The sequence below is a fragment of the Rattus norvegicus genome, chromosome 5, assembly GCF_021556685.1.
Source record: "Rattus norvegicus strain SHRSP/BbbUtx chromosome 5, alternate assembly SHRSP_T2T, whole genome shotgun sequence".
Taxonomy (NCBI): domain Eukaryota; kingdom Metazoa; phylum Chordata; class Mammalia; order Rodentia; family Muridae; genus Rattus; species Rattus norvegicus.
The window spans coordinates 84,959,481-84,983,464 of record NC_141538.1 but is presented as its reverse complement, the minus strand read 5'-3'; the positions used below and the strand labels follow the sequence as shown (position 1 = coordinate 84,983,464).

Sequence of the window (23,984 nt, the reverse complement as noted above, 5' to 3'; positions counted from 1 at the left end):
GCTTGGAAATGTAATATCCTTATTATAGGAAATTCAGAAATGTCAGAGGAGTAAAAAGGGTAAAAACTTCCTTAAAATGGTTTTAATATGCACTAAAGAATTATACTGCCAAGCCATCTAAAGTGCTCAGGTAGTTCTGGTAGACAAAAGCCTTTAGTCCTAACCTTGACTACCCCAGGGACTAGTCCAGGTATTTGGCAAAACTTCTTTAGTTTCTGAACCTTGGCTTCCTCTTCTGAAAAATGAAGGTGGAAAGATCTGAACTAAAGGGTCTTTAAGGGCTTTGTCTGCTCTGACGTATAATAGAATTCTATTTTGGACATTTCCTAAGTTCAAGTTCACAATGACTGCTTTGCTGGCAAATACCTGCCAGCAGTGGAACGTTTTTTTAACACTGCTATTCTAAATAAAATCATCTTGAATCCATGAGTATTATATTTATATGGTCATTAGTCCTTCCTTCCTTTATTTATTCTCTCATTCATTTCTTCCCTCTGTCTATTTATTCAGCAGTTAACCTGACCTACATCAGTTATTGGTCTACTTTATTATGCAATTATTTAAAACTGCAATTACAAAAAAAAAACAGAAAAAATCTAAAAACCATTAAGTTTAATGTGAAAAACAACCAAATAAAAAATTGACTCTCCCTCCTATGAATTGTATTTAGCATTTGGTCATTAAATACTTCCAAGGGTGTAGTGGCATAGTAGGTGTTGAGATGCAGCCCTAACAGAAGGTGAATTTTGTCTGTTAAGCGGAGTTCACACTAATGATGGATGCAAAGGTAAACAGGTGTTCCCAGTCAGCATGCTAACCTGTGTCCCAGCAGAACTACTCTTGACAGCCTGTCATGCAGAGGCACAGTGGGAAAAAGTACCTACCAAGGGAAGGAGCAAATAACCCTTAACTTCTATCAAAGGCTTTTCCTCTGACAGGAAGGAAATGCTTTAGTTGCAAACAGAAGAGAATTTGCTGGATCAGCAAAATAGAAAAGGGAAGTCAATAAAGCCAATAGCCATGGCACTGATGGAGATGTTGCCAGAGACACCCACCCCACTGCTAAGAGCGATCATAGCCAAGACTGAAACAAATTGTCCAGAGAGCAGAGGTTAGGGATTTGGAGAGGCAAAGCAAATATCTAAATCTTGGTGTTCAGAGTTAATGAACATTTAATCCAACCTTCAACTTTGTACCTGGAAAAACTGTCCATAGAAGAAAAAGTAAGAAGAGAATACTTGTGTCTTTAGAAACTATGTGGGCATTACCAGGAGCCATCTTAGAATTAAAGCTGAAGTGGAGGAAAGGAATAGGTTGACCATTGACTCCTGTCTGCCTACGCTACAGCCTGTATTCTTCGCTACCTTCATCTGTTCTGTAAGATAGTGGCATTGCCGTCATCTCACTATCAGTGTATAGGAGAAAAAACCGAGACCAAAGAGATAAAGCCAATTCTAACTACCCTGCTTCCCTAATCACACAACTAGACAGCATTAAAATCTGGTCTGTCTGCCTGCTCCCAACCCTGGGGGCTTTGCCTTCTGCCTACTTCCTATTCTCTAGGCAGCTCCATGGAAGCCCCTGGGGTGGCTGCTTCTCATTTGCGAGATACATATTTGTTGTATAGTGAGTGACAGTAATTAATGATCCATCTGAATCAAGGAAAAGTTGTTTAGTAAGCACACCAGGAGGAAAGAGAAAAATATAGCTGTGCCCTTTCACTGAACAAACTTCTCACTGTCACAATGATTCCCCGGTAGACATGGGCAGGGTGAATGAGCAAAGCCCTTTACCAAAGGATCACTGAGAGGCTAGGAGAAACCAAAGGAGCTCTCTCCTTGCTCACTGTAGCACGACTCCCTTTCCCTTTGCTAAGAGTAACTGTTTTACCTCCGCTAAAATCACGCTATGTTTTACCTCGCTATGAATCACGAGGTCTGTGTCTTTTGGCAGATCATAAATCAGTTTTGGGAGTCTCGAGGACAAATCCCGGGACTTTTAATCTTTAATATTAGACATGTTTAAAGTGGTGAATATTTCATGAAGGGTCTGTTGCATTTTAACACATCATTAGCAAGTCCTTACCCTCCCCCACTGGTAAATAACTGCTCTCCAAATTCAAGGCTCTCAGCCCTTTGAGTCAATTTTCCTTTCCTCCTGCAAGAACCAGTTTATTAGATCACACATACAACACACGCACTCAGTGGACCACCCCGAGTCTGATGGCTGCGGGAAGCTTACAGAAAACATAACTGCCTGCAAGAAGACCCCTGAATGATCTGCCACATGCTCACAAAAAAGGAAAAGGTGGATATCTCTATTCTGTTTCTCTGACTTTCAACCATCTTTTGAATATTTCCCTGATCCGTTCTCTGACTCAGTCTACGCTCTTAGTACCTTTTCATCCTGACAAATATTTATGAAATCCAGACTGTTTTTCAAATGCTTGCAAGATGCTGGCCACAAAAGGATTGAGACATGTTGTAATACATAGAAAGAGTTAAAGGTTTGCTTGTTCCTCTAAGAATGCTTGATGGAAGGTCAAATATATAACATTCCCTGTTGAAAAAAGGAAACTTAGTTGATAAACAAACGTTCTGAAACAAGTAGTTCTGGCAAGAGTTTCCAGCCTGTTACTACATAGAATCATGTTTATGTGGCTTACACAACATTTAAACACACACACACACACACACACACACACACACACACCAATCTACAGGATGTATGGTAGGTATAGATAGCTACCTGTAACCATGGTGACCTGATTTCAATATCCAAAATCCCATAGCTGAACAAAAGAATTGGCTAATTCCTGCAATTTCTCTGTGACTGCCACTATAAATAAACAAACGTAAAAATAATTAAAGACTTAATTCGTAATTTATATTTCATAGAGGTTGAGCTTGTTAGCATATTTACTTAGAGGTTAGAAATCCCCTTCAATGAAACAAGGACGACTAGAAGACTTGTTTTTCTGAAGTCCAATTGAAATACATCTACCTGTGTACCAGAGTTGATTTGTGGAATCTTAACAGTATCCTCACCTCTCAAATATGTTTTCTCAGTGTCTACTTGCTCCCAACCTGTTCTCTGTCCCTCTCCCTCTCCCTCTCCCTCTCCCTCTCCCTCTCCCTCTCCCTCTCCCTCTCCCTCTTCCTTCCTCTCTCCTTCCCTCCCTCTCTCCCTCCCTCTCTTCCCCTCTCCCTCTCTCCCTTCCTTCCTTCTTTTCTTCTTCCTTTCCTTTTTTTTTAATTTTCGAGGACACCCAAAATATGAAATGCTAAGAAAAATTAAAGGCTAAAACTGAAATGTCCCTAAATCATCCATGTTCAATTTTGCGTATCCCTCATCATGCTGTGAAAAGTTTGGATCAAGACAAACAGAATCTCTATGATTCACCAATAGATGGGAATGGTCAAACATCAATAGCCAGGAAATTTGTTAAACACAGATAATAGTTAATTGCTCATTGGACTACTATGATTGAGTACGGGGACTGATTCTTCTCTAGGCAGTAGGCTAAGCCTGGGCAGTTTCTAAATTTTCGGAGATGAATGTCACAGAATGATGATTCCACATACTGTTGGACTACCAAATTGTCCTTCTTTTTCAATGTAAGTATGGGTAATAGAGCCTAAGTCAAGTGCTTTACCATGGAGCTCTATCCCAAGCCATGCAAGTTTTTCAAAATTAGGTTTGGAGAGAATTGTGTGCCTCATTTCCATGGAGAATCACTCCATCGAGAGTACTGTATCCCCTAAATTTTTTATAGAATATATTTTTGGCATAACATCTGTCAACATTTTAGAAGTATACCTTTGGTGGAAAATAACGAATTTAACTTTAAAACTTCACACCTTCAGAAATGCACTGAGCAGCCGTCATAAGTATTTAGTGGAACCTTCTGAAAACTGTTGTAGAAGTCTGAACATTGGAAATAGACAAAGCATGCTAAAATGAACTTAGCCAACGGGGGGGGGGGGGACTTTGCACAGGGTTAACTGTTTGGAGGTCCTCAGACAAGTTCACCCAGACATGGTGTGGGAAAAAAACGAAGGAGTACAGTAGTGGGTAGTAGGTGGATACAAAGAAGGAAACACACAAGAGATAAAGGACAAGATTAGAGCAGAAGAAAAAGAAGAGAAAAAGGAGAGGTGAGGAAATGTAAACAAACAAGCAAACAAAAGAGGTAAACTATAGGTGAAATACATGTTCCAAAGAGAAAAGCAAAAGTTTCTTGAATGAGTTGGCACCATAGACACAAAGGAAAAAAGCAGGCTCATTGCATTGGAAAACATTTAATTTTCTACTTATACTTGTACAATACATATATAATATCATATTATATACATATATCTATATATACATATCAATATATATAATTGAATATATACATATATTTTGAAGATGGGCCCTTTGTCACTATTTGTCTATTTTCTGTTTTCCTTATCAACCTGTAAACCCCATTAGTCACTGAGTAATGCCTTTTTTCCCTTGTATCTGTAGTATAGAGCTGAGAGCTTTGGTTGAATGTGTTCAAAATGAATTGGATGAACAGATGAGTAGTTGAACAAAGAAATGAGCACATGCATAATTCTGTATTAACCACAATACTCAGTGGATCCTGAACAATATTTTCATGAGTCCTTTCCCAAACTAGTAAGTTGATGACTTTTCCAGGAACACAAGGGGAAGAAAGAAAGAGCATATGTGTAGAGGTAATGTATCAAATCATTTTTCTTTTTGCTTCCAGGGGAGTGCAGTTGTCACGAAGGTTACGCCCCTGACCCAGTCCACAGACATCTATGTATCCGAAGTGACTGGGGTCAAAGTGAAGGGTGAGTGATACAGGACCTCTGGTCAGGGGAGTAAAACACATATTCATTTACATCCTGGTCTAGATTCTGCAGAGAATAAGAAAATACATAGTGTGCAGTCCTAAATGAGATCATCTTTTCTAAACGTCTTCCCATAGGCTCTAGAAGAGGGGCTAGAAAGAGTCTGAGAGCCAGAGGTAGTATATTACTACAAACAAAGGGTAACTTTCAGACACAACAGAATAGGTACCCATATGAGCTCACAGGAATGTTGATACTACATAAAGGACCTGAGCAAGGTCAAGCAAGATGAAGTAACAGCATGGAATGGGGAAATGTGGGCGTGAGGTCCCACCCACAGCTGAGGAGATATTAGCCTGCATGCAGAAAGCTTCTGATAATTTTCTTAAAAGGTATGACTCTTGGTAGATCAATCTCTCTGTCAGGCAGGTCTCATACCCAAGACTATTTGATCAACACAAATTAAACTTGATGGCTTGGGAAAGGGTGAGAGAGAGGGAGAGAGAGAACATGAAGTTGGGTGGGTGGGGAGGTGAGAGTAGAGATTAGATGAGTTAAATATTATCAAAATACATTATATGAGATTCTTCAATAGTTAATAAAATATTATTTTAAATATAAATCAAAGCATACTGTACATACTATACACATACTCATACATGCACATGCGTGCGCACGCGCGCACACACACACACACACACACACACACACACACACACACACACACCACTCTGCATACATCCCAGTGAAGAGTGAAACATATTTCTTCTACTGAATCACACTTCAGTACTAGTGGCACATAACTGATGAAGCTTCTAGAGATGAAGCACTGATGCTTTACTCATACGCCGAAATAGGAAATAATCGATAAGTATGCCGAGGACAAATTGGGTTTTTGAACATGAACTCAGAAAGACAAGTGAACTTAATAAAAGTGTTGAGTCCTCTGTAAAGTGTCTAAGTCATTCCTTTAAAATGTAGAAAGTCACCTCCATCAGTTACTTCCATGAAATATTACTGTGTAGCTTCTGTTTAACACTTTGGCTCCTACTGACTTCTGACTAATGCCATGTCTTGTCTTCTTGCCTTCCTTTTTCTGCATTATTTCCTCAGACCTTGGCCTTACACAACACTGGAGAGGGGTTATGATCTGGTGACAGGAGAGCAAGCCCCTGAAAAGATTCTCAGGTGAGTTGACAGTCTTACTGGGATATGATACTGGGGAAAGGAGAAAGGGCAGACAGAAGGTGTGTTTGTGCAGTCTTAGAATGTTGATCCAGAGTCTCGCTGAGTATAAAAGAACTCTCACTGGTACTGACGCAGCACCATGGCCCTGTTGCTATGGGAATCTGATTCCTGTTTGTCTGGTTTCTAGACTTAGAGTCTTGAACTAAAGAAGACATTACAGATTATTCCGTCTACCTACTTAAAAATATTTTACAACCCCAAACACTCTTCCTATTAACCTCTAATTGCCAACTCTATGAAACTGTGGAAAACTTCTAAATTTAACCAGATAAAGGCACACACTGCATTAAGTAGCAGAACCAGGGGATGAAATGTTGGCTTAGAGTCCACATTCTTACCCTCTGTGCCCGACTGCTCCTTCTGACACTTTATGGAACTCCTGCTGTATATTGGCATTGCAGGCAAGAAAAGCTGCAGTAGTCCCTGTCTTCAGTGTCCACTCATTACTCATGAGAGGATAACAAGCAGGACAATGTAGTGCAAGAGCTGAATGATGAATAAACTTGAAAAGCAAACATCTGAATATGAGCAAATCCAGCTAATGCTGTGCCTTAGAGAATATAGAGAATTCAAGTTGGGTGGAAAGATAAGAAAATGCCCTATAAGGGAGGGGAAGAGGGCCCCCCTTTTCTTTTACTCTTTGCTTCCCGGGGAGTTCCCCAATGGAAACTCTTACATTGCAGGTCTACTTTCAGCTTGGGCCAAGGCCTCTGGCTTCCGGTCAGCAAAAGCTTCGTGGTTCCACCGGTGGAGCTGTCCATCAACCCCCTGGCAAGTTGCAAGACTGATGTACTCGTCACAGAAGACCCTGCAGATGTCAGGTAGGGAAGTCATCTTTAAGACTATGTAGTACTCTGTGTAGCTGTGGATGTCCTTCTCTTTTAGAACCACAAGCACTCTTGTGAAGGAAAGAGTTCAGTAATGTTGATAGAGGTCTAGAAGATGAAAAGAATGTTGTCGAATCCATCTGCTCTTAAATTTTCGAAGCACCTTCCATTGTTGTACAGCACTGGCTTGTATTCTGCCAGCTCTTCTTCTGGGATTTGATTTAGAAAAGAAAAAAGAAGAAAAAACTATTCATGGCTGATACATTATCTCACTCACTGTGCGATTTATCATGGATGAGTTTTTCATATAATCATTGTTAATTAGCAGTACTTTGGAGAATCTTGGAAGTTTAAAAAGGTGATCTATTTTCCATTGTGAAAATTACCTTCTGGAAAATCCAAAAGGTCCGAATGCCCAACCTGTCCAATCCTTTGATATTCACTCATGAAATGAATGTGACTGACTGCCTCTCTCCTTTCATGCTGTCTACCTTGCGAACAACTTCCTTGCAGACTTCCTCTCCTTCCTTCTAATTAGTGGCTTATACATTTTGCTGTCCCATTATGTGGTGCACATCTCAAGGTCAAAGAAAATAGCTTCTATAGCTTTGTAATCCCCAGTTCCTAGTACATATTGGACATCTACTAAATGTTTATTGATTTCATTAAGTCAAGGGTCTTAGATCTGATCCTATTACAAGTCTGGGTATTTCTGGTGTAGACTTATTTCTCTGTTTCCAATTTGACTAAAGGAAACCTTCTAGAAAGTACGACATAATGATAAATGAACTCTAGTCTAAGTTATAAAGGCAAGTTGCCTACAGCTTACTGATTTGTTAACTAAAATTAAACCCTGTCGCTGATGACTACCTGTGACCATTATCCTACTGCTCAACAAGTGACAGAGGTTCTATGAATTGAACTGTAGTGAACATATTTTTGTTGTCTTCTGAGAAATTTTTGAGAGGCAACTTTCAATATCTCTATGAAAGGATGAGACTAACATGCTTTTCCAGGCTATGATTTTTTTTAGAACAATGGTCTTTTAAAAAAGCAATATAATATTGGGGCTGAAGAGGTGGCTCAGCAGTTAAAAATACTTTCAATTCTTTAAGGGAACACAAGTTCAGTTGCAAACACCCACATTATGTGATTTACAGATAACTACATGGAACTACAAATTCAGAGGAATTCAATATCCTTTAGGGACTTCAAAAACAGATACATTCATTTGCATGTGCCAACACATATGTATACATAATTAAAAATTTTAAAGGAAATGTAAAAGCTTATTAAGGCAATAAATGAATAGCACTTGTAAAACATAGAAGCGAGTTATTAAAAACTAAAGAACATTGTGTAGATGTACCACATTTTTTTAATCCATTCTTCTGTTGAAGGGCAGCTGGGGTTTTTTCCAGCTTATAATAGCCAGAAATATTATAAATAAGGCTGCTATGAACATAGTGGAGCATGTGTCTTTGTTGTATGTTGGAGCATCTAGTACTACTCGGCTATCAAAAAAAATGACTTCATGAAATTCATAGGCAAATGGAATGAACTAGAAAATATCATCCTGAGTGAGTTAACCCAATCACAGAAAAACACACTTGGTATGCACTCTTTGATAAGTGGACATTAGCCTAAAAGCTCAAATTACCCAAGATTCAATCTGTACACCACAGGAAGCTCAAGTAGAAGGATGACCAAAATGTGGATGCTTCTACTCCTTCATAAAAGGGAGAACAGAAATATCCATAGGAGGGGATATGGAGGCAAAGTTCAGACAAGAGACTAAAGGAACGGTCATTCAGAGCCTGCCCCACATGTGGCCCATATATATACAGCCACCAAAAGTGGATAAGATTGTTGAAGCTAAAAATGCATCCTGAGACTGGATATAGATCTCTCCTGAGAGACACATCCAGAGCATGTCCTGTACAGAGGTCAATGCTAGCAGCAAGCCACTGAACTGAGAACGGGACCTCCTTTGGGTTGAGGATTAGAGGAAGGATTGAAAGAGCTGAAGGAGTTTGCAACCCCATAAAAGCAACAATGCCAACCAACCAGAGCTTCCAGGGACTAAACCACTACCAAAAGACTATACATGGACTGACCCAGGGCTCCAACTGCATATGTGGCAGAGAATAGCCTTGTTGGGGCACCAGGGGAGGAGGAAGCCCTTGGTCCTGCCAAGGTTGTACCTCCAGTGCCGGTGAATGTTGGCCAGGGTGGGGGTGTATAAGGAGTGGTGGAAGTGGGGAACACCCATATGGGGGAGGGGAGGGAAGGGGGGGCTTATGGACAGGAAACCGGGAAAGGGAATAACATTTGAAATGTAAAAAAAGAAATATATCTAGCAAAAATTCATTTAAAAAAAGAACAAAAATAATTTTGAACATATAAATTCGTCATGATTTCTATCATTCTCATTGGTCTAAATGTAGAATTAGAGTAGATGGCGTTTGTGGAAAGCTTGTTAAAGACTCCGGGCATTGCATATAGCAAAAGTAGAACAAGGTGCATGGAATAGAACCTCTCTCAAGGAGTTCTAATGATCTCAGCTTACAATCCGTGAAAAGCACTCTGTTAACTTTCCACAAAGCTCTAGGTGGTTAACATTGTTCTTGTGATTTTATGAAGATATTTATGTCAAATGTTGCTGTGGGTGAACAGCCCATTTTTAGTGTGTAAGCAATATGATGCAGCCAATTCTTACTTTCTATGTGTCCAGTTCTTTGCCTGTTAAATGAAGAGAACATGCATTCTCCATCAAGTATATGAATAATAACTCATAGCCACTGATGGTACCCTGTGTACTAGACCATTTATTGATGCAACCATATTTAATCTTTATATCATCATGTCATGTAGCTAGGCTGTTATTTACATTTTATTTATAAAGATTAAGCAGGCAGAGAAAACATGAACTTAAGGCCTAGATTGTGTTCTTCTTTGGGAGTGATGAAGCCCAGTTTTGGCCTTTAATCGGCAAGAGCACACAAAGATTATAGTCTTATATGTGAAGTGGTTTGTACTAAGTTAGTGGAGTTTCCAAGCTACATTAATAAACCTTGTCTGACATAGCATTGCCCAGGCAAGCATATCACAGGCATTTAAAGAATTAATAAGTTCCAGTCAGGTAATCTGTTAGAAATCAATAAATAGTAGATCATAATTATAGATAGCCAATATCTCTGACATGGAATCACAGCAAAGAGAGTAGAATGACGACTGTGGCAATTGAAGCATAGTGGAGGCAGAAGTGCACATTACAGTAAGATTCCTGGAGTGACTTGAAGGGACTTTGTAAGTTTGGGCTGGGATACCAAAGCTGTGACAAATTTAAGGGGAAAGCATGAGACCTTTCACAACCTGATCCAGAGCAGCTGGGATGCACTGTGGTAGCTGAATTTACTGTAAGTAAAATTATCAATACAGGGTCAGCAAAAAAAAAAAAGGAACTAAATATTTTATATACGTATCACAGGAGTATAAATTAGCTTGACCACTGTAGGAATAGGTCAGGTAGTGTCCAATCAAGTTGAATGTACATATATTTAACTCATTGATTACAGAACTAAGTATGTATATAACAGAAACTTGTGTGTGTGTGTGTGTGTGTGTGTGTATAAAATAGTACTGAAGCACAAAATCCACACAAAAAAATATACATGCTGTAGAATAATTTATACTATTATGTTTACTAATTTGTAAAAGCCTTTGTATTACTTTGGGTGATGGAAGGTTAATGACTAAGGGCAGGGTGGAAGGCTTGTAATGATGAAGTTTGATATTTTCCTCATTGCTGGGCTTTTATAAGCATTTCCCCTAAATAGTCATCAAAGTACACATTGCTGCAAGAAGCCTTTATTTTGATTAAACATAAATTCAGTGTTTAAAGTTACAAATCTAGGAACCCAGCTGAACCAGCCCAGTGTACACTTTCATGCCATCGTCCTCTCACATTCTAGATTTTCTGTGGTACCGTTTATGCTTGAGGACATCGAGGATAGAAGAAATTTTGCTATTGCTTTGTTTTCTGTTTGTTTTTATTGTTTTGTTCTTATATTGCACAATAAAGAGAGAAGATTAAATAGTCTAATAAAGTGCTGAACTTGACAATGATTAGCTCTCTAGAGACAATAATTATCGTGCCTCCAATGTAGCATAATGGATTTTTTCCTCTTTTACTTTTTAATTCTTTTCTCTTTCCCTTGCAAAAAGGGTGCATCCAATTGATGCATTTTAAAAACAGCAGTGTCTTGGTGTTGAGTGCTTGCACTAATCTTTGTGTCTTAAGATTTAGGGAAGAATTTAAATGAGTCTGTGCAGTCTCCTGTGGTTTGTCATGCCTGTGGCTTTATGGATGTGGGCATCTCTATTGAATAAATAAAAAATCATGTATGGGTATTTAGAGACTTTTTTGAGAGGTGCAAAGGGGAGAACAAGTTGTTTTCAAAAGATAAAAAGAACATTGGATATTAAGTGTAAATTGTAGAAAAGGCTTGGCTGGGCAGAATTTGAAGTGAAAGGGAAAGATTTCAAGTTGGAGGGGTAAAGGGGCAAATGAAGAAAATTCTTTTCTGGAGGCCTCCTGTTCTTTAGTCTGCCCCAGCACGAAGCTACCGGCAATGAGAATTTCAGAACTGGAGACACTAATGATGCCAGCCACAAAGGTAGGGTAGCTAAATTTCACATGAATTCCTTTCTGCTCTTAAAAAGAATGAAAACAGCTTGTACCTGGTGCCTCTTGTGTGCCAGGCACAGTGCCAAGCACCCTAGTGTTACAGACAAGAATAAGGCTTACCTCTCCTGTCAGAAGTCTCATGGCTTAGCAAGGAATGTGGAACAAGAGGCTGACTTGAGAAAGAAAATAAAAGTTCCTTGTGGAGAGGGAACCATGGCAAACAACACTTCTTGCTGCACACTGAGGCCTTCTTCACAACTTTGCCTACAGCTGGATCTTCTTATAAGAGAAATATGAGAATAGCTATTATAGTTAGAATAATAGTCATCCACAAAGCCCAGCATTTGGAGCTCCTCAGTGATTTTTCTATGATCTCAATCAATGAAAATGAAATTGTGAAGTGCTGTTAATTCCTGAACAATGTGGAAAGAATAATAGGACATCAGAATGCAAGCTAACGTTGCACACTTGGTGATCGTTTCCACATTGAGTTCTTTCTGAATAGAATTAAGAATTTCTTCTTGTTCTTTTGCTCTTTCAATTCCAAGCCCTGAGAATTTATTGAACTTATTATTTGGGGGGCTATGTAGCAGAGATACAAAATATAAGGCAAGAGTCTTGATGTATTAGATGAGGCAAAAGCCACAAACAAACAAAAAAGGTACATTGTGATATTCAATAAAGAGGGAAATTTCCAGATAGAAAGAAAGCACAAGGCTAAATATAATCAGACACATCTAGAGGTTAAAAGAGGATTTTGAAGATATGCAAATTTCTGCGTTAAATATTCAAGATGTCACTTGGTCACTCACTGGTCCAAGATTGCATGGATACCTGTTTGAAACACAGATTCTCACAATTCATCAACAACTTATTGACTGATATTCAAAGGTATAAGGTACTAATGTTTAAATCTTGTAAATACTGTTAGCGTTTATTAATTTAGAAAGGGGTTTTATAGATGTTATTAAGACTCTTTAACATATCCTGGATTTCCTGGCTTATGGGTATGACTGGAAACATTACAGCAAATGCTCTTATAAGAGAGAAGCAAAGGTTATTTGACACAAACAGAAGAAACAGTGTGAAAGAGTGAAATGTTAATGTTTTACAGTCATAAGCCAAGAAAAACAATAGCCAGCAGAACATAAAATCAAGACTACAGGCAGACAGACAGGCAGACAGACAGACAGACAGACACACACACACATATATACACACACACCATCTCTACAAGATGTGTCACCTTGACTTCAGACTAGCAATATTGATTTAAGTCTTCTCCTTTGTGTGATCTTTCCATAGCAAACACAGGAAACAGATTCCACCTACTGAATCTGTTATTATTTTGGAGATGAACCTACCTGTTTAATGGAGCCCATTTTTGGATGATTCAGCTACTAAGTGAAGTTTGAATCTAAGTGTACTAGGAAATGAAACAGAACAGAGTTTCCCTGCTCAACTAGAAAATAAAATATATGAGGGCTTGGCCACTTTAGAGTAGCCCTACCTCCTGGATAGTAGGTTAATACACTCTCAGATGTTACAAGGATTCATTAGTCCTATCTCTTTTCATCCATCCTTTCTGCTTTTAATCTGGTTTGCTTTGTCATGCATACCATTGTGATAAAGTCTAGACTTATAACCTGAGACACCTTGTCATAGTAAAGAGATATATATTTCTGCATGGCTCAATATGTCTGACATTGCAGTACTAACACCATCCCATGTAGCTCAGATAAGTCATGTCACTTGCCCAAGGCCACAGCCAGTAAATGTCAAAATCAGGATTTGAATCCTGGAAACCTGGACCCTTTGAACCATGCTCCTCATCTGTAGGCTTTGATGCTTTGGGCCAATCACATGGCCATAGTCGGTGTTTCAGATCAATGCTTGCAGGGGCAAACTGCTACACCCACCTTGTCCTGAATGACAAGTTCACTCTGTCAACCAAAATGTTAGAGAATTTAGCTTCATGAATTGTGATTGCAAGTAGTGTAGTCCCCAGGGAAAACTCAGAGCATGCCAAGTATGGGATCAAGAAAACACCACCAGTTTCTTACCCATAAACAATGGGCCTGAGGCTGGGGCTTTCACTTCAGTCTGATTTCAGTGGAGCAGAAAAAATGCATGAGAAATACTCTGGGAGAATATAAGACAAAACACTCGTGCTATTTTCTCCCACCTCTTTCTTTTTTTAGCTATAGACCACATAGACTAAAGGCACTGCCTTTAGTCACTATGTTCTGTAAATGGATCTTAAGCATACACATCCTGGGCATTTGCCTCTGTGGTAAACAATATACTAGCTCAAAAATTATAAAGAATAGCAAGGTAAGAGATGACAGACAGGGCATAGATTTTGGTAATAAAATACAAGCTGGTTGTGAGTTCTGGGTTCATAGCTTGGATTAAGTCAGTTTCCTATTCTGAAAAACCCCCTGGGTAGAAGTTAGTGGCCTCTTTCATATGATGATATATATTGGAAGGCTTATATTTCACAGCATATGCAGTTGGTGTTCAGGGAGTGAGAAGAATATATATATATATATATATGTGTGTGTGTGTGTGTGTGTGTGTGTGTGTGTGTGTGTGTGTGTACCAATTTATGGCATTGGTCAAAGCAGAATCATGCAAGTCAAGACATTACATGGGGTTTGGAGTATTTGAGAAGTAGGTTCTGGTGGAAAAGCTTTTGACAAAGGGCTAATATCACTCAATAATCAAGAAACCTCTCTTTTATTGGAAGTGAACACAATTGAAAGTATGCTCTCATTTTTAATTGATATTTTTACTTATTCTTTGAAGATTTCATATATTTTACAATTTTCTTTGACTATATCCACCTCGCTAATTTCTAGTTCCCCCCAGGACCCCCTAGCACAGTGCTTCTTAACATGTGGGTCACAGCCCCTCTTCATGATGGAATGGCACTTTAAAAAAGGTTGCACAAGACCATCAGAAAACATTATGATTTATAATATTAGCAAATTATAGTTATGAAGTAGCAAAAACCTGACTCTATGGTTGAGGGGTCACGACAACGTGAGGAACTATATTATGGGTTTTTTTGCACTAGGGAGGTTGAGAACCACTGCCCTGGCATGACTTCTTCTGAACCTCATGCCCTTACTCTTACATAATTAATAACACATTGCATCCAATTAGCACTACCAAGAGTGGACGGCAAGAGACTAAACCCACAAATAAAAGTGACTTTTCCTCCCTCAGCAGTCATAAAATGGCAGTAATGCCTCAGATATGAGTGGGGCCTCAGAGCACAGCCCTCCACCAATGCTGGCACATTGACTGGTATGAGCTTCTACAAGTCTTGTGCAGGTAGCCCCAGGTGTTCAGAAGAGATCATTTCATGGATTTTCTCCTCACTTTCTAGCTCTTACATTCTTCCTTCTTCCATAATATTCCCTGGACATTGGTTCCCTAATCTTTGTTTGGGAGAAGTTCATATGGATGGCCCCTCTCTGGCTGAGCACTTCGTCACTTACTTTCAGGACTTTGTACAGTTAGGAATCCTGTGTAAATCACTACACATGGCAAAGACATTTCTCTGTACAAGGTCAAGCTCAGCACCAAAACACTATGGGTAGAAAGAAAATTCTGTACAAGGCAGTTTGCCATCATGGCCATTGAGCAAAAAATCAGTAGAAGCCCCACACCCAGAGTTCAGGACTTCCTAGCCATGGGCATTTGAACAGGCTTATATTGCGTTACATGAAATCCCTCCTGGCCTATGTCTCAAATCCAATCAGAAAGTGGTTGGCTGCCCAAAGTCATTATGTCTGTAATGCACCAATGAGTATAGCTTACCTATCAGGTACCGTTCTGGTCCAGACTATTCAAGTCTTCTTTCTCCTATCAGTGTGCATAGCACCTTATGACAATGTAAAAACTAGCCAGCAGGCAGAAAGTTTGTTAATCAGTTTGAGGTTGATTTCCCTCTTTCGACCAAAGTGGTATGCACTGTGATTTCAGAGATGTGGTCTTTTCATCTAGTTGGGCTGAGCAAGCAAGAGCAATGACAACATCCTATGTTGTTTTGCTGCCACTGGACCTCCCGTAACTCATAGGGAGGTATCCCATACATGAAAGTGAATTTGTATTTGCTGCCCCTTGAACTCATCAGACTTTTAGCGAGAAAGTATATTTATAGGCATGCATTTGTAGACAAGTTAGAGATGTATTTCTGCTTCTGTTGTGAGGCTGCTATGGGGCCAGAGGATTCTTGACCGATGAAATAAAAACTCAAGCTATCAGACTCCTCCCACCATTTATTTATCCCTCCCTTATCAGTTCTCCAAAAATCCTTTTCCTCTGAAGGCAAGAGATCTTTCATAACAGACTAATGAGTTTACAACTCCAAGATTAGAGTATTATGCAAAGTGAGTAGAACATACCTTCATGAAAACTGCATAGGCTTAATTTCTAGCTCTACCACTCACTAGCTAATGTCAGCCAAATTATTGAAGCCTTATTAGCCTTTGTTTCTTATCTATAAGTGGAAATAACAATCACAGTCATAACTTTGGATATTCCTGAGACATAAACTAATCTTAATTACATACTTGTAAATAACAATGACCAGCTGTATCTGGTCATTGTGTCGTCTGTGTCTTGATCTGGCTAAACTTACAAGTATAAATTCTGTCTCCTTTCAACTAGTGGAATAGCCACTTTTATTTCCAGATGAGGAAGCAAATGGATTAAGTTCTGCACACAATATTACTTGAGTAGTAAGTCAGTATTTTAGCTGAGACTGTCAATCTAGTGCTTCATTCTGGCTGCTGTGTTTGCACAGGAAATTCTCAGTAAAATAAGGGAACAGGGTTAGGGATTTTCATCTTTGTCTTACTGACCATTTGGTTATTGTGTGCAAGTGTTCTTTCTTAGTTTTTAGTTTTCAATTTTTAAGTTTTAAGGCATGTAGCTTGTATGCATACAGGTACATATGTGTGGAAATGCACATATATGTGCATGTGTGTGGAGGGTAGTGGACAACATGAAGTGCAGTTCCCCAGAAGCCATTACCCTGTTATTGAAACAGTCTTTCAATGGCTGAGTACTCACCGAGTAGGTTAAGCTGGTGAATGGGCACCGTGAATCTGCACTCACCACTCTGCTTGATGGCTTGTTTTTTGTTTTTGTTTTGTTTCAGTTTGGTTTGGGTTGGGTTTTCATTCGGGGATTTTTTGTTTGTTTGTTTGTTTTTATACTGAAGAGCAAAACTCAATTCCTTATGCTGTCCCTCTGACCGAAGGCATGCATCCTTTCTACAAATGTAAAATAAAATATAAATGGAGGAAAGAGATTGTAAGTAAATTAGGAGTCCCTTTGACAGTCAGCTTGGTTCATAGATTGCGGCATCTAAATTCTTCCTGTACCACCAGATTCCTCCCTAGTTTTGGAGGATAAAAGTTCCTCTACTAAAGTCTGTATATAGGCCCCCACACTTGCTACCACATGGATAGATTCTCGCCTCTCTTTCCCCTCCTTCCCCACTGCCTGTCATTCAGCCAGTGAGCCTGGAGACACATATATATTTTCCATTTTAGTTTAGTGATCATAATAAAACTGAAGTCTATTAGGATGAGTTTCTGCCCAGGCTCTGTAAATCTCTTCAAACACTTCGCAGCATGGGATTTCTGTTAGTCTTTGCCACAGGGGAAGCTGTACCATGCACCAATGGGCAGCCCAGGTGGAGGGCTCAAGACTCAGCCTCTGCTAAATGAAACTCAAATGGAGACTTTCGAATATAAATATTGAAGTGACCCAAGTTGGATAAAGGGGAACCAGTTAGCGAAGCTTCCATCTTAAATACAGGAAATGCTAAATTATTAAAATTTTAATAAATGTAATAATAAATATTTGATGTTGAATTATAGACGGCTCTGCAGTTACAGTGAAGCTGAGAAATGACTTGTTATATCTGCATTAGAAGTTAAATACTTTTCAAATGGGACTTGCAAGGCTGCTGCAAGATTCCACATCTTCAGACTAAAAGGAGACAGACATGAAAGTATTCACACTGGGCAAATACACTGGTAGTGAGGATTTGAGGAAAGCTTATGGTCATTCCTTATCGTCAGACCTATTTATTGACTGTAGATGAATATGTGGGAGAAGCCGTCAATGTCAAATGTCTTCCTCAGTTACTACCCATCTTATTTTTATGGAAAGAGTATCTTACTGAGCCTGAAGCTCACAGGATTTTCAGCATGCGCTGCTGCACTTGGTCCTTGTTGCTGTGCAGATTTTATATGGGCATTAGGTATCTAGCTCCTCCTTGCATGCTAAGTACTTTCTGAACTGAGCCATCTCCGCACACTGTAACATAATTTTAATCTTGTATTCCTTAACTGATAAGGAAGTTGACATCCTAAGGACTTAAGTGGAACAGTTGGAGGGAAAGCATTAAAAATGGAATGTAGCCTTCTGACCTCTGCTCAATCCATCACGCGGTAGGACCTCCCTCCATGCAGAGCACTTTTCTGCTTGATATAACTCAGAGTGATTTTAGTTTCAGGGGAAAACAACTTGGGTTGAATGACTTCAGTGAGACTTACACTGGAATGCTGTCCTAGGAGAGGCGAGAGATAAGCTCACAAGGAAGATGAGATAAAGATTAAGGGATTACATACTAAGATTCTGTCTTTCTTTCTCCATTTTTCTATTATGATGGCTTTAATCTCCCATACTATGCAAGTCATTCCTTCACATTCTATGCCACCTTCCAACTTGAAGGAGAGTGGTGGTAATACTTATGTATCATTAAATATGTGTGCTTCTTGCCACAAAGGAGTAATGGTTTTCTTGCATGAGATAAGTGTTATAGACTTTCAGGGAAGGTTTATTATTGGTCTAAAATGTGTTAAAGTACCCATGGCTTAATCATTTATCATGAAGTAACAGGACCACAAAGCAGAGACATTGGCAAAGGAGACAGACATCACCTCCCATGTTGACCAATCTCTCCCTGGTCTTCATATCAGTCTATCTTATAGGCTGGAGTAAATCAGAAATAGTAGATATCAGACGTCCCTCATATCAACTGAGATAAATAAGTAGGCACTGCCTCAAATGTTTATGTTGGGAAAATTTCTAAGACTTTTGTGAGTGCTTCTAATTTTCTATCTCATGAATTTATGATGTTTTTCTCTTGTCAGATGAAGAGAGATTATTGGTTACTAAGACACAAAGAAGGAACCAGCCATAGAGATGGAAATGCTAAAGATGAATTAACAGGAGAATTATCTTATTTAATGCTTTTTCATTAATCTGTTATCTCAGGAGACATATTTAACCAAAATCTGTTTTTGGTGCTAGTATACTTGCTGTGATAAATTTCTGGCTTGTAGGAGAATCGAAGCCAACTGTGTAAGTACTTCCTAGATACTGTCGGACACAATCATCATCACTCGTATTAAAAATGAATTCTAGGAGAAAAATTACCCTGATGAAAGGAGTTTCAAACACTGTGATAGTGTTTAAAGGTATGTGTAAACAATCACAAACTCACAGAAAATGGAGACACTCTCTCCCATCCAGCTGACTTCAGATAGTTGCTCCTACATTGATAGAGTAGACTCTTCCCGATGCTTATGGCCTAATTTCTGCTATATGGTGTGTTTTAGTTTCACGGTATTTCCTATAAGTTCTCTTGAACTCATCTTCATAAGCAACATTTTCAGTTATGCAAATAGCCACTCTGGAACAGAAAAGACAAAAAAACCAAACCTAAAATGAACAATTACTTATTCATCTAAAACCTACTTCCTGAGACTGAATGGAATGATACCTTTCCTTCAATGTATCATACTATCATATCCTTCAATATAAGTAACAGAATTTTGACAAACATACTGCAGGGGTGAAGAGGAACAAATGGAAAGACACACACACACACACACACACACACACACACAGAGAGAGAGAGAGAGAGAGAGAGAGAGAGAGAGAGAGAGAGAGAGAGAGGAACCATCACTTTATTAGAAGGATCAGAAGAATTTCAGTGAATAGACTTGATTTCTTTTCTCTCACCAGCAGAAGAAACCAGTACAAAGGAGAGACCCAGCAACAAAGGAATGGTGTGCTCAAATTGGAAGCATTTTCCCCCACAGTTTTGGGAAAGGTCTTTAAAACCCACGAAGGATATGCAGCATATTGTGACTAAATCTGTGGCTGAGTCAGCTACAGGTTTCAGTGAACTAAGTTGTGGACAATGTTTCTAGAACACAGACTAATTCCCTGGGGACCTGGCAGCCAGTCAACGATACAACTCATTGTGACCTTTCATGAAAGCTGCTGAGAAATTCAGCCTCACTGAGTAGAAGAAGAAAACCCAATGGAAAACTAGATGAAGAATCTCAATGAAGTAACCCACCATTTTGAGGTCCAGGTCAGGAGAAGCTTGAGCTGAGAATGAATCTAGAGAAGCCCTCAAAAGATCCATCTGTACTCCTATCTTCCAAATATCTACACTTTTCTCAATTTTCTCAGGTAGCATCCTTTCTTTCAATCCCTCTTCTACCGATGGGCAAGTTTTGTAGTTTGAACCATTGCTGTTCTTTGCCTAAAACCAACTCCACTCCCCTCAAATCCAAATGCTTCAGAATAAAAGTACAAATTCTGTAAGATGACATGCATTTCAGTCTAGAGCTGGGAGGCCATCACTTTGGTTACTTACTCCTTCTTTTCTCATATTCCCTTTTGTAGCTTTCTCAAAAATGACACTCTCCTAGACGCTTGCCCTCTCCAATGCTGGCCCTGTGTAAAATTAATTTGGAAGGCAGGGGGGTCCAGTTTCTGCCACAGGGCTCAGGCCACTGAGGATGTAGGACAAGGGAAGTTTGACCATGCTTATTCCCAGGAGCTGCAGGGCACGTGTCCGGTTGTGAGAAGCCTCAGGACACCACTCCAGGGGTGGGAAATGGGGTCTGAGGGGTTGGTTCATGGTCCTCAGTTCTGCAAGGATGCTAAGGCTGCCAGATTTTAGAGCTCTTGGGTATCCAGCTGGAGTGTGGCTCAAGAGGGGAGAATGGAGTGGGGGCCAGAGGGGCTGGATATGGCCCAGGGCTGAAGGGGAAAGGAGGGGCAGTGTGCTCCAGCTGGCCCAGCAGGGAGTCTCTTTGGCTGGCCCAGCGGTGGCTTGGCAGGCTTGGGCTTGGAGGCAGCTGCTGGGAGTGCAGGGAAGCCTTCTGTCGGAGATTAGACTGGATGGCTCTGTAGGTGAAGGGCTCCTCTAGGCAATCCATGGATTCAGGCCATTTATTGTCATGGCAGAAAGTGGATGAGTAAAACCATACCCCACTTCTCAGAGTGGGCCTGAGATTAAATACCTTTGGAAGGGAGGAGTGTCTAGGAATGGAAATTCATTGACTAAGCCTCCAGGCCTTTAGGTATCTCATTATAATGGAGATCTATCTTGAGCTTATATAACCTGTAGTCATGTCCTCTACTGATGGTCACAAGTCTATGGAAGACTGCGGGCTGGCTAGTGACCAGCCTGGTTTTCTAGGAATCAGGTGAAATACCTACCATCCCTTTCAGGGTCTCCAGGGTTCAAACCTCCTCAACTAAGAACCAGATGTCTTTCACTGCCCAACAACTCTGGGCATGGCAGTCAAACTTTCCTCCCTTGCCCACAGTATACTCTTTCTCATCCACTAGTTTCGCAGCAAGGTCACTTCTGAGAAGCTTTTCATGACTTTGTTCTCCTGGCATCTATTGTCATATCCATGCTTGCTTTGCTAACCTCTCCAGAGTATCTCTTCCTAACTTAGAAAACAGTGCTCTGGGTGCACCTTATTATGTAGAAGAAACCCAGTCTAATCCTACCTGATGGTCTGTGTGACCTTCAAGGACATAGATTGAATCTTAACCTTTAAAAGCATCACAAGCACTTCAGAGAAAGGCTCTAAAGTATTTGATGGCCCTAAGTAGCTGTGCTTATTTTGATGCTGAGAAGATATTTTGATGTTATCAACAAATATTTTTCTGCAGTTACTCCTGTGCTACCTCCAATTATCTCCTGATCTCTCTGCATATAAATAACATGCTTCACAGTATGTTCTCTACTATAGAGCTGCAAGGGACATTTGCTCATGTGATTTTATGTAACATCAGTACTTTGGGGCAAGTGAAATAAAAGTATATGAAATAAAATCAAAATGAGAAAAAAGTCCTTAGTTTGAAAAGTTTGAGAAGTTTTATTCCTATAAATAAGGTGATTATGCCAATGTTCCAGGCAGCAGCTTTCCCATAGGTGTTGATATGTTAATGGATGTCAAGAATTCCGTATACTCTGCCTTCCCCAATATTGATACCCTAGAAACAGGTCGGTGCCTGCATTTGTTGCAACACACTTCAAGCAAAACCACATAGTCCTTCAAGATTCAGGGGCTATGTAAATTAAACCAAGCTCAGAAAAAATGGAACCTAATTCCCAATGGCCTCTTTCAAAATACTCATGTGAATAGAGGGAGATCCAAGTTGGAGCCGGCCTTTCTTCACTTAAGTAGCTGATGAACTCCACATTCTATCCACCCAAGATTTCAGAAATTTTTGGTTCTTATAGGTACTTAGTATCATTTACAGAACAGCTTGTTTGGATATTCCAGAGTTGGCATCATTCCAGGCAAGTGGCTCTCCAGTGTTATGTAGAATGGGCAGAGAAGGCAAAGAAAGCATCAAAAAATATATGTATTAAAATAAATGGTATGGCAATGCAGCTTTTCCTTCAGTACTATGAATAATGAACAGGATTATGTCTATGTCTGTGGTTATTGACACAGATTCCCCATAGTCTAGAACATTAGAGAACTCTAGCCATTTCAGTCTATTCTGAGACACTCTTTAGCATCTAATATGCTGGTTCCCCAGCTCTACCACACATTATCTAGACAATAATGAATTCATTTCCTTTACCTTTCTGCCTCAGTTTCTACACTTGCAAAGTGGAGATAGCTGTAGGACTCTGGTTGAGCACCAAGTGAGATTATGGACAATGATTTTCGTGAACCATTGGTCATTATCATTGCTATGCTGTAAATATTTGACTTAAATCTGATCCCCATGTCAGAGCTCTTGTTAGGCTATTCATGGACCCTTTTCAGAGGGAGGTTTTACTCAAATTTCTTGTGTTCTCTTCACTCTTTATGTGTATTGTACATCATGATTGAGGTGCTTCAGAAAGGGATTCAAGAATCATAACCCTCATTTTCAATACTTAGATATGGGAGTGTCTTTAGTGTTTGTCAGTCTATACATTGATAACTGAAATGAGGTTTTAAAAAATACAATGGAATATTATTCTCCCTGAAAAATGAAGGACATTGTGATTTGTGCTGTAATATGAATGAGCCCAGGGACATTATACTAAGTAAAATAAATAATTACAAGTGTATGAATGCTGCAGACTCTACTTCTATGAAGAACTCAAATGCAAAATTGTGGAAAGAGATAATAATTGTCATTACTTAAGGCTGGAGAGAAAGGGAAAGGGAGAGTTGCTGTTTATGTTCTGCGTATTGCACAGAAAAAACATGGTTTCATTTTAAGCCATGAAGAGCTTTCCAGTGGAGGATGCCAGTGCTAGTTCCCCAGTCCGTACTTGATACCCTTGAACTTTGTATTGAAAAATTAAGATAGTACTTCGTATGTTGCATGGCCTTTCTATTACTTTAAAGTGGACAAAGAAATAGAAGAGAATAGCTTGGGTAAGAGTATGAAAGGCCTTCCCAGACAGACCTACCACACCATGACACATCCCTCAATTAAGTCCTTGCTTCAGTGTTCCTGTAGCAGAATCCATGTCCCCGTAATATACATTTTGCTCAACACTGTTACCATGTCCCTTGGATACTGAAAGATAATGTTCACTGCATTGAAATGGAGCTGCCTGAGAAGATCTGTGCCCTGAATATGAATTCCCCTTGGGATTCTAGTGCTGGGATGCTTGACTGACTCACTGATGGTGTCTATCCAACAGAGGGAAGCCAATATCTGTAAAATGTGATTGGAAACACTTTAGGACATGCACGGCCCCACATATCTCACAGACATGGTCATGGAGAAATATACTTTTGTCCTTATGTACATAGATGATGGGGAACTGCCAGCCAGTTCAGGAGGAAGTCTTTTCCTTGGCATGAGCCTTGCCTCCTTGCTTGCTGTAACCAGACATGGTTAAAATCCTATTGGCAGAATCTTTTCAACTTCTTCCATATATTTTTAGGCTTTCTTATTGTGGTGTATTCTGTTTCTGGGAGGGTTTTTGTCTGAAAGTATGTGTGGGCACCACATGCATGTCTATTGCTTACAGAGATCAGAAGACTTAGGATCTCTTGAAACTAGACATACAGA

General features: G+C 39.7%; 1 protein-coding gene across 6 annotated transcripts in view; it reads left to right on the top strand.

The window, feature by feature from the left end:
- Positions 1-23,984, top strand: part of Astn2 (astrotactin 2) — a 975,380-nt gene that overhangs the window by 440,224 nt on the left and 511,172 nt on the right. For 3 of the 6 annotated variants that reach the window (XM_087659925.1, XM_087659923.1, XM_087659927.1), the window contains 3 exons: positions 4,757-4,841; positions 5,955-6,029; positions 6,785-6,910. In XM_087659925.1, coding sequence (XP_087516051.1) covers positions 4,757-4,841; positions 5,955-6,029; positions 6,785-6,910 — 286 coding nt within the window. 6 annotated transcript variants of the gene reach the window in all.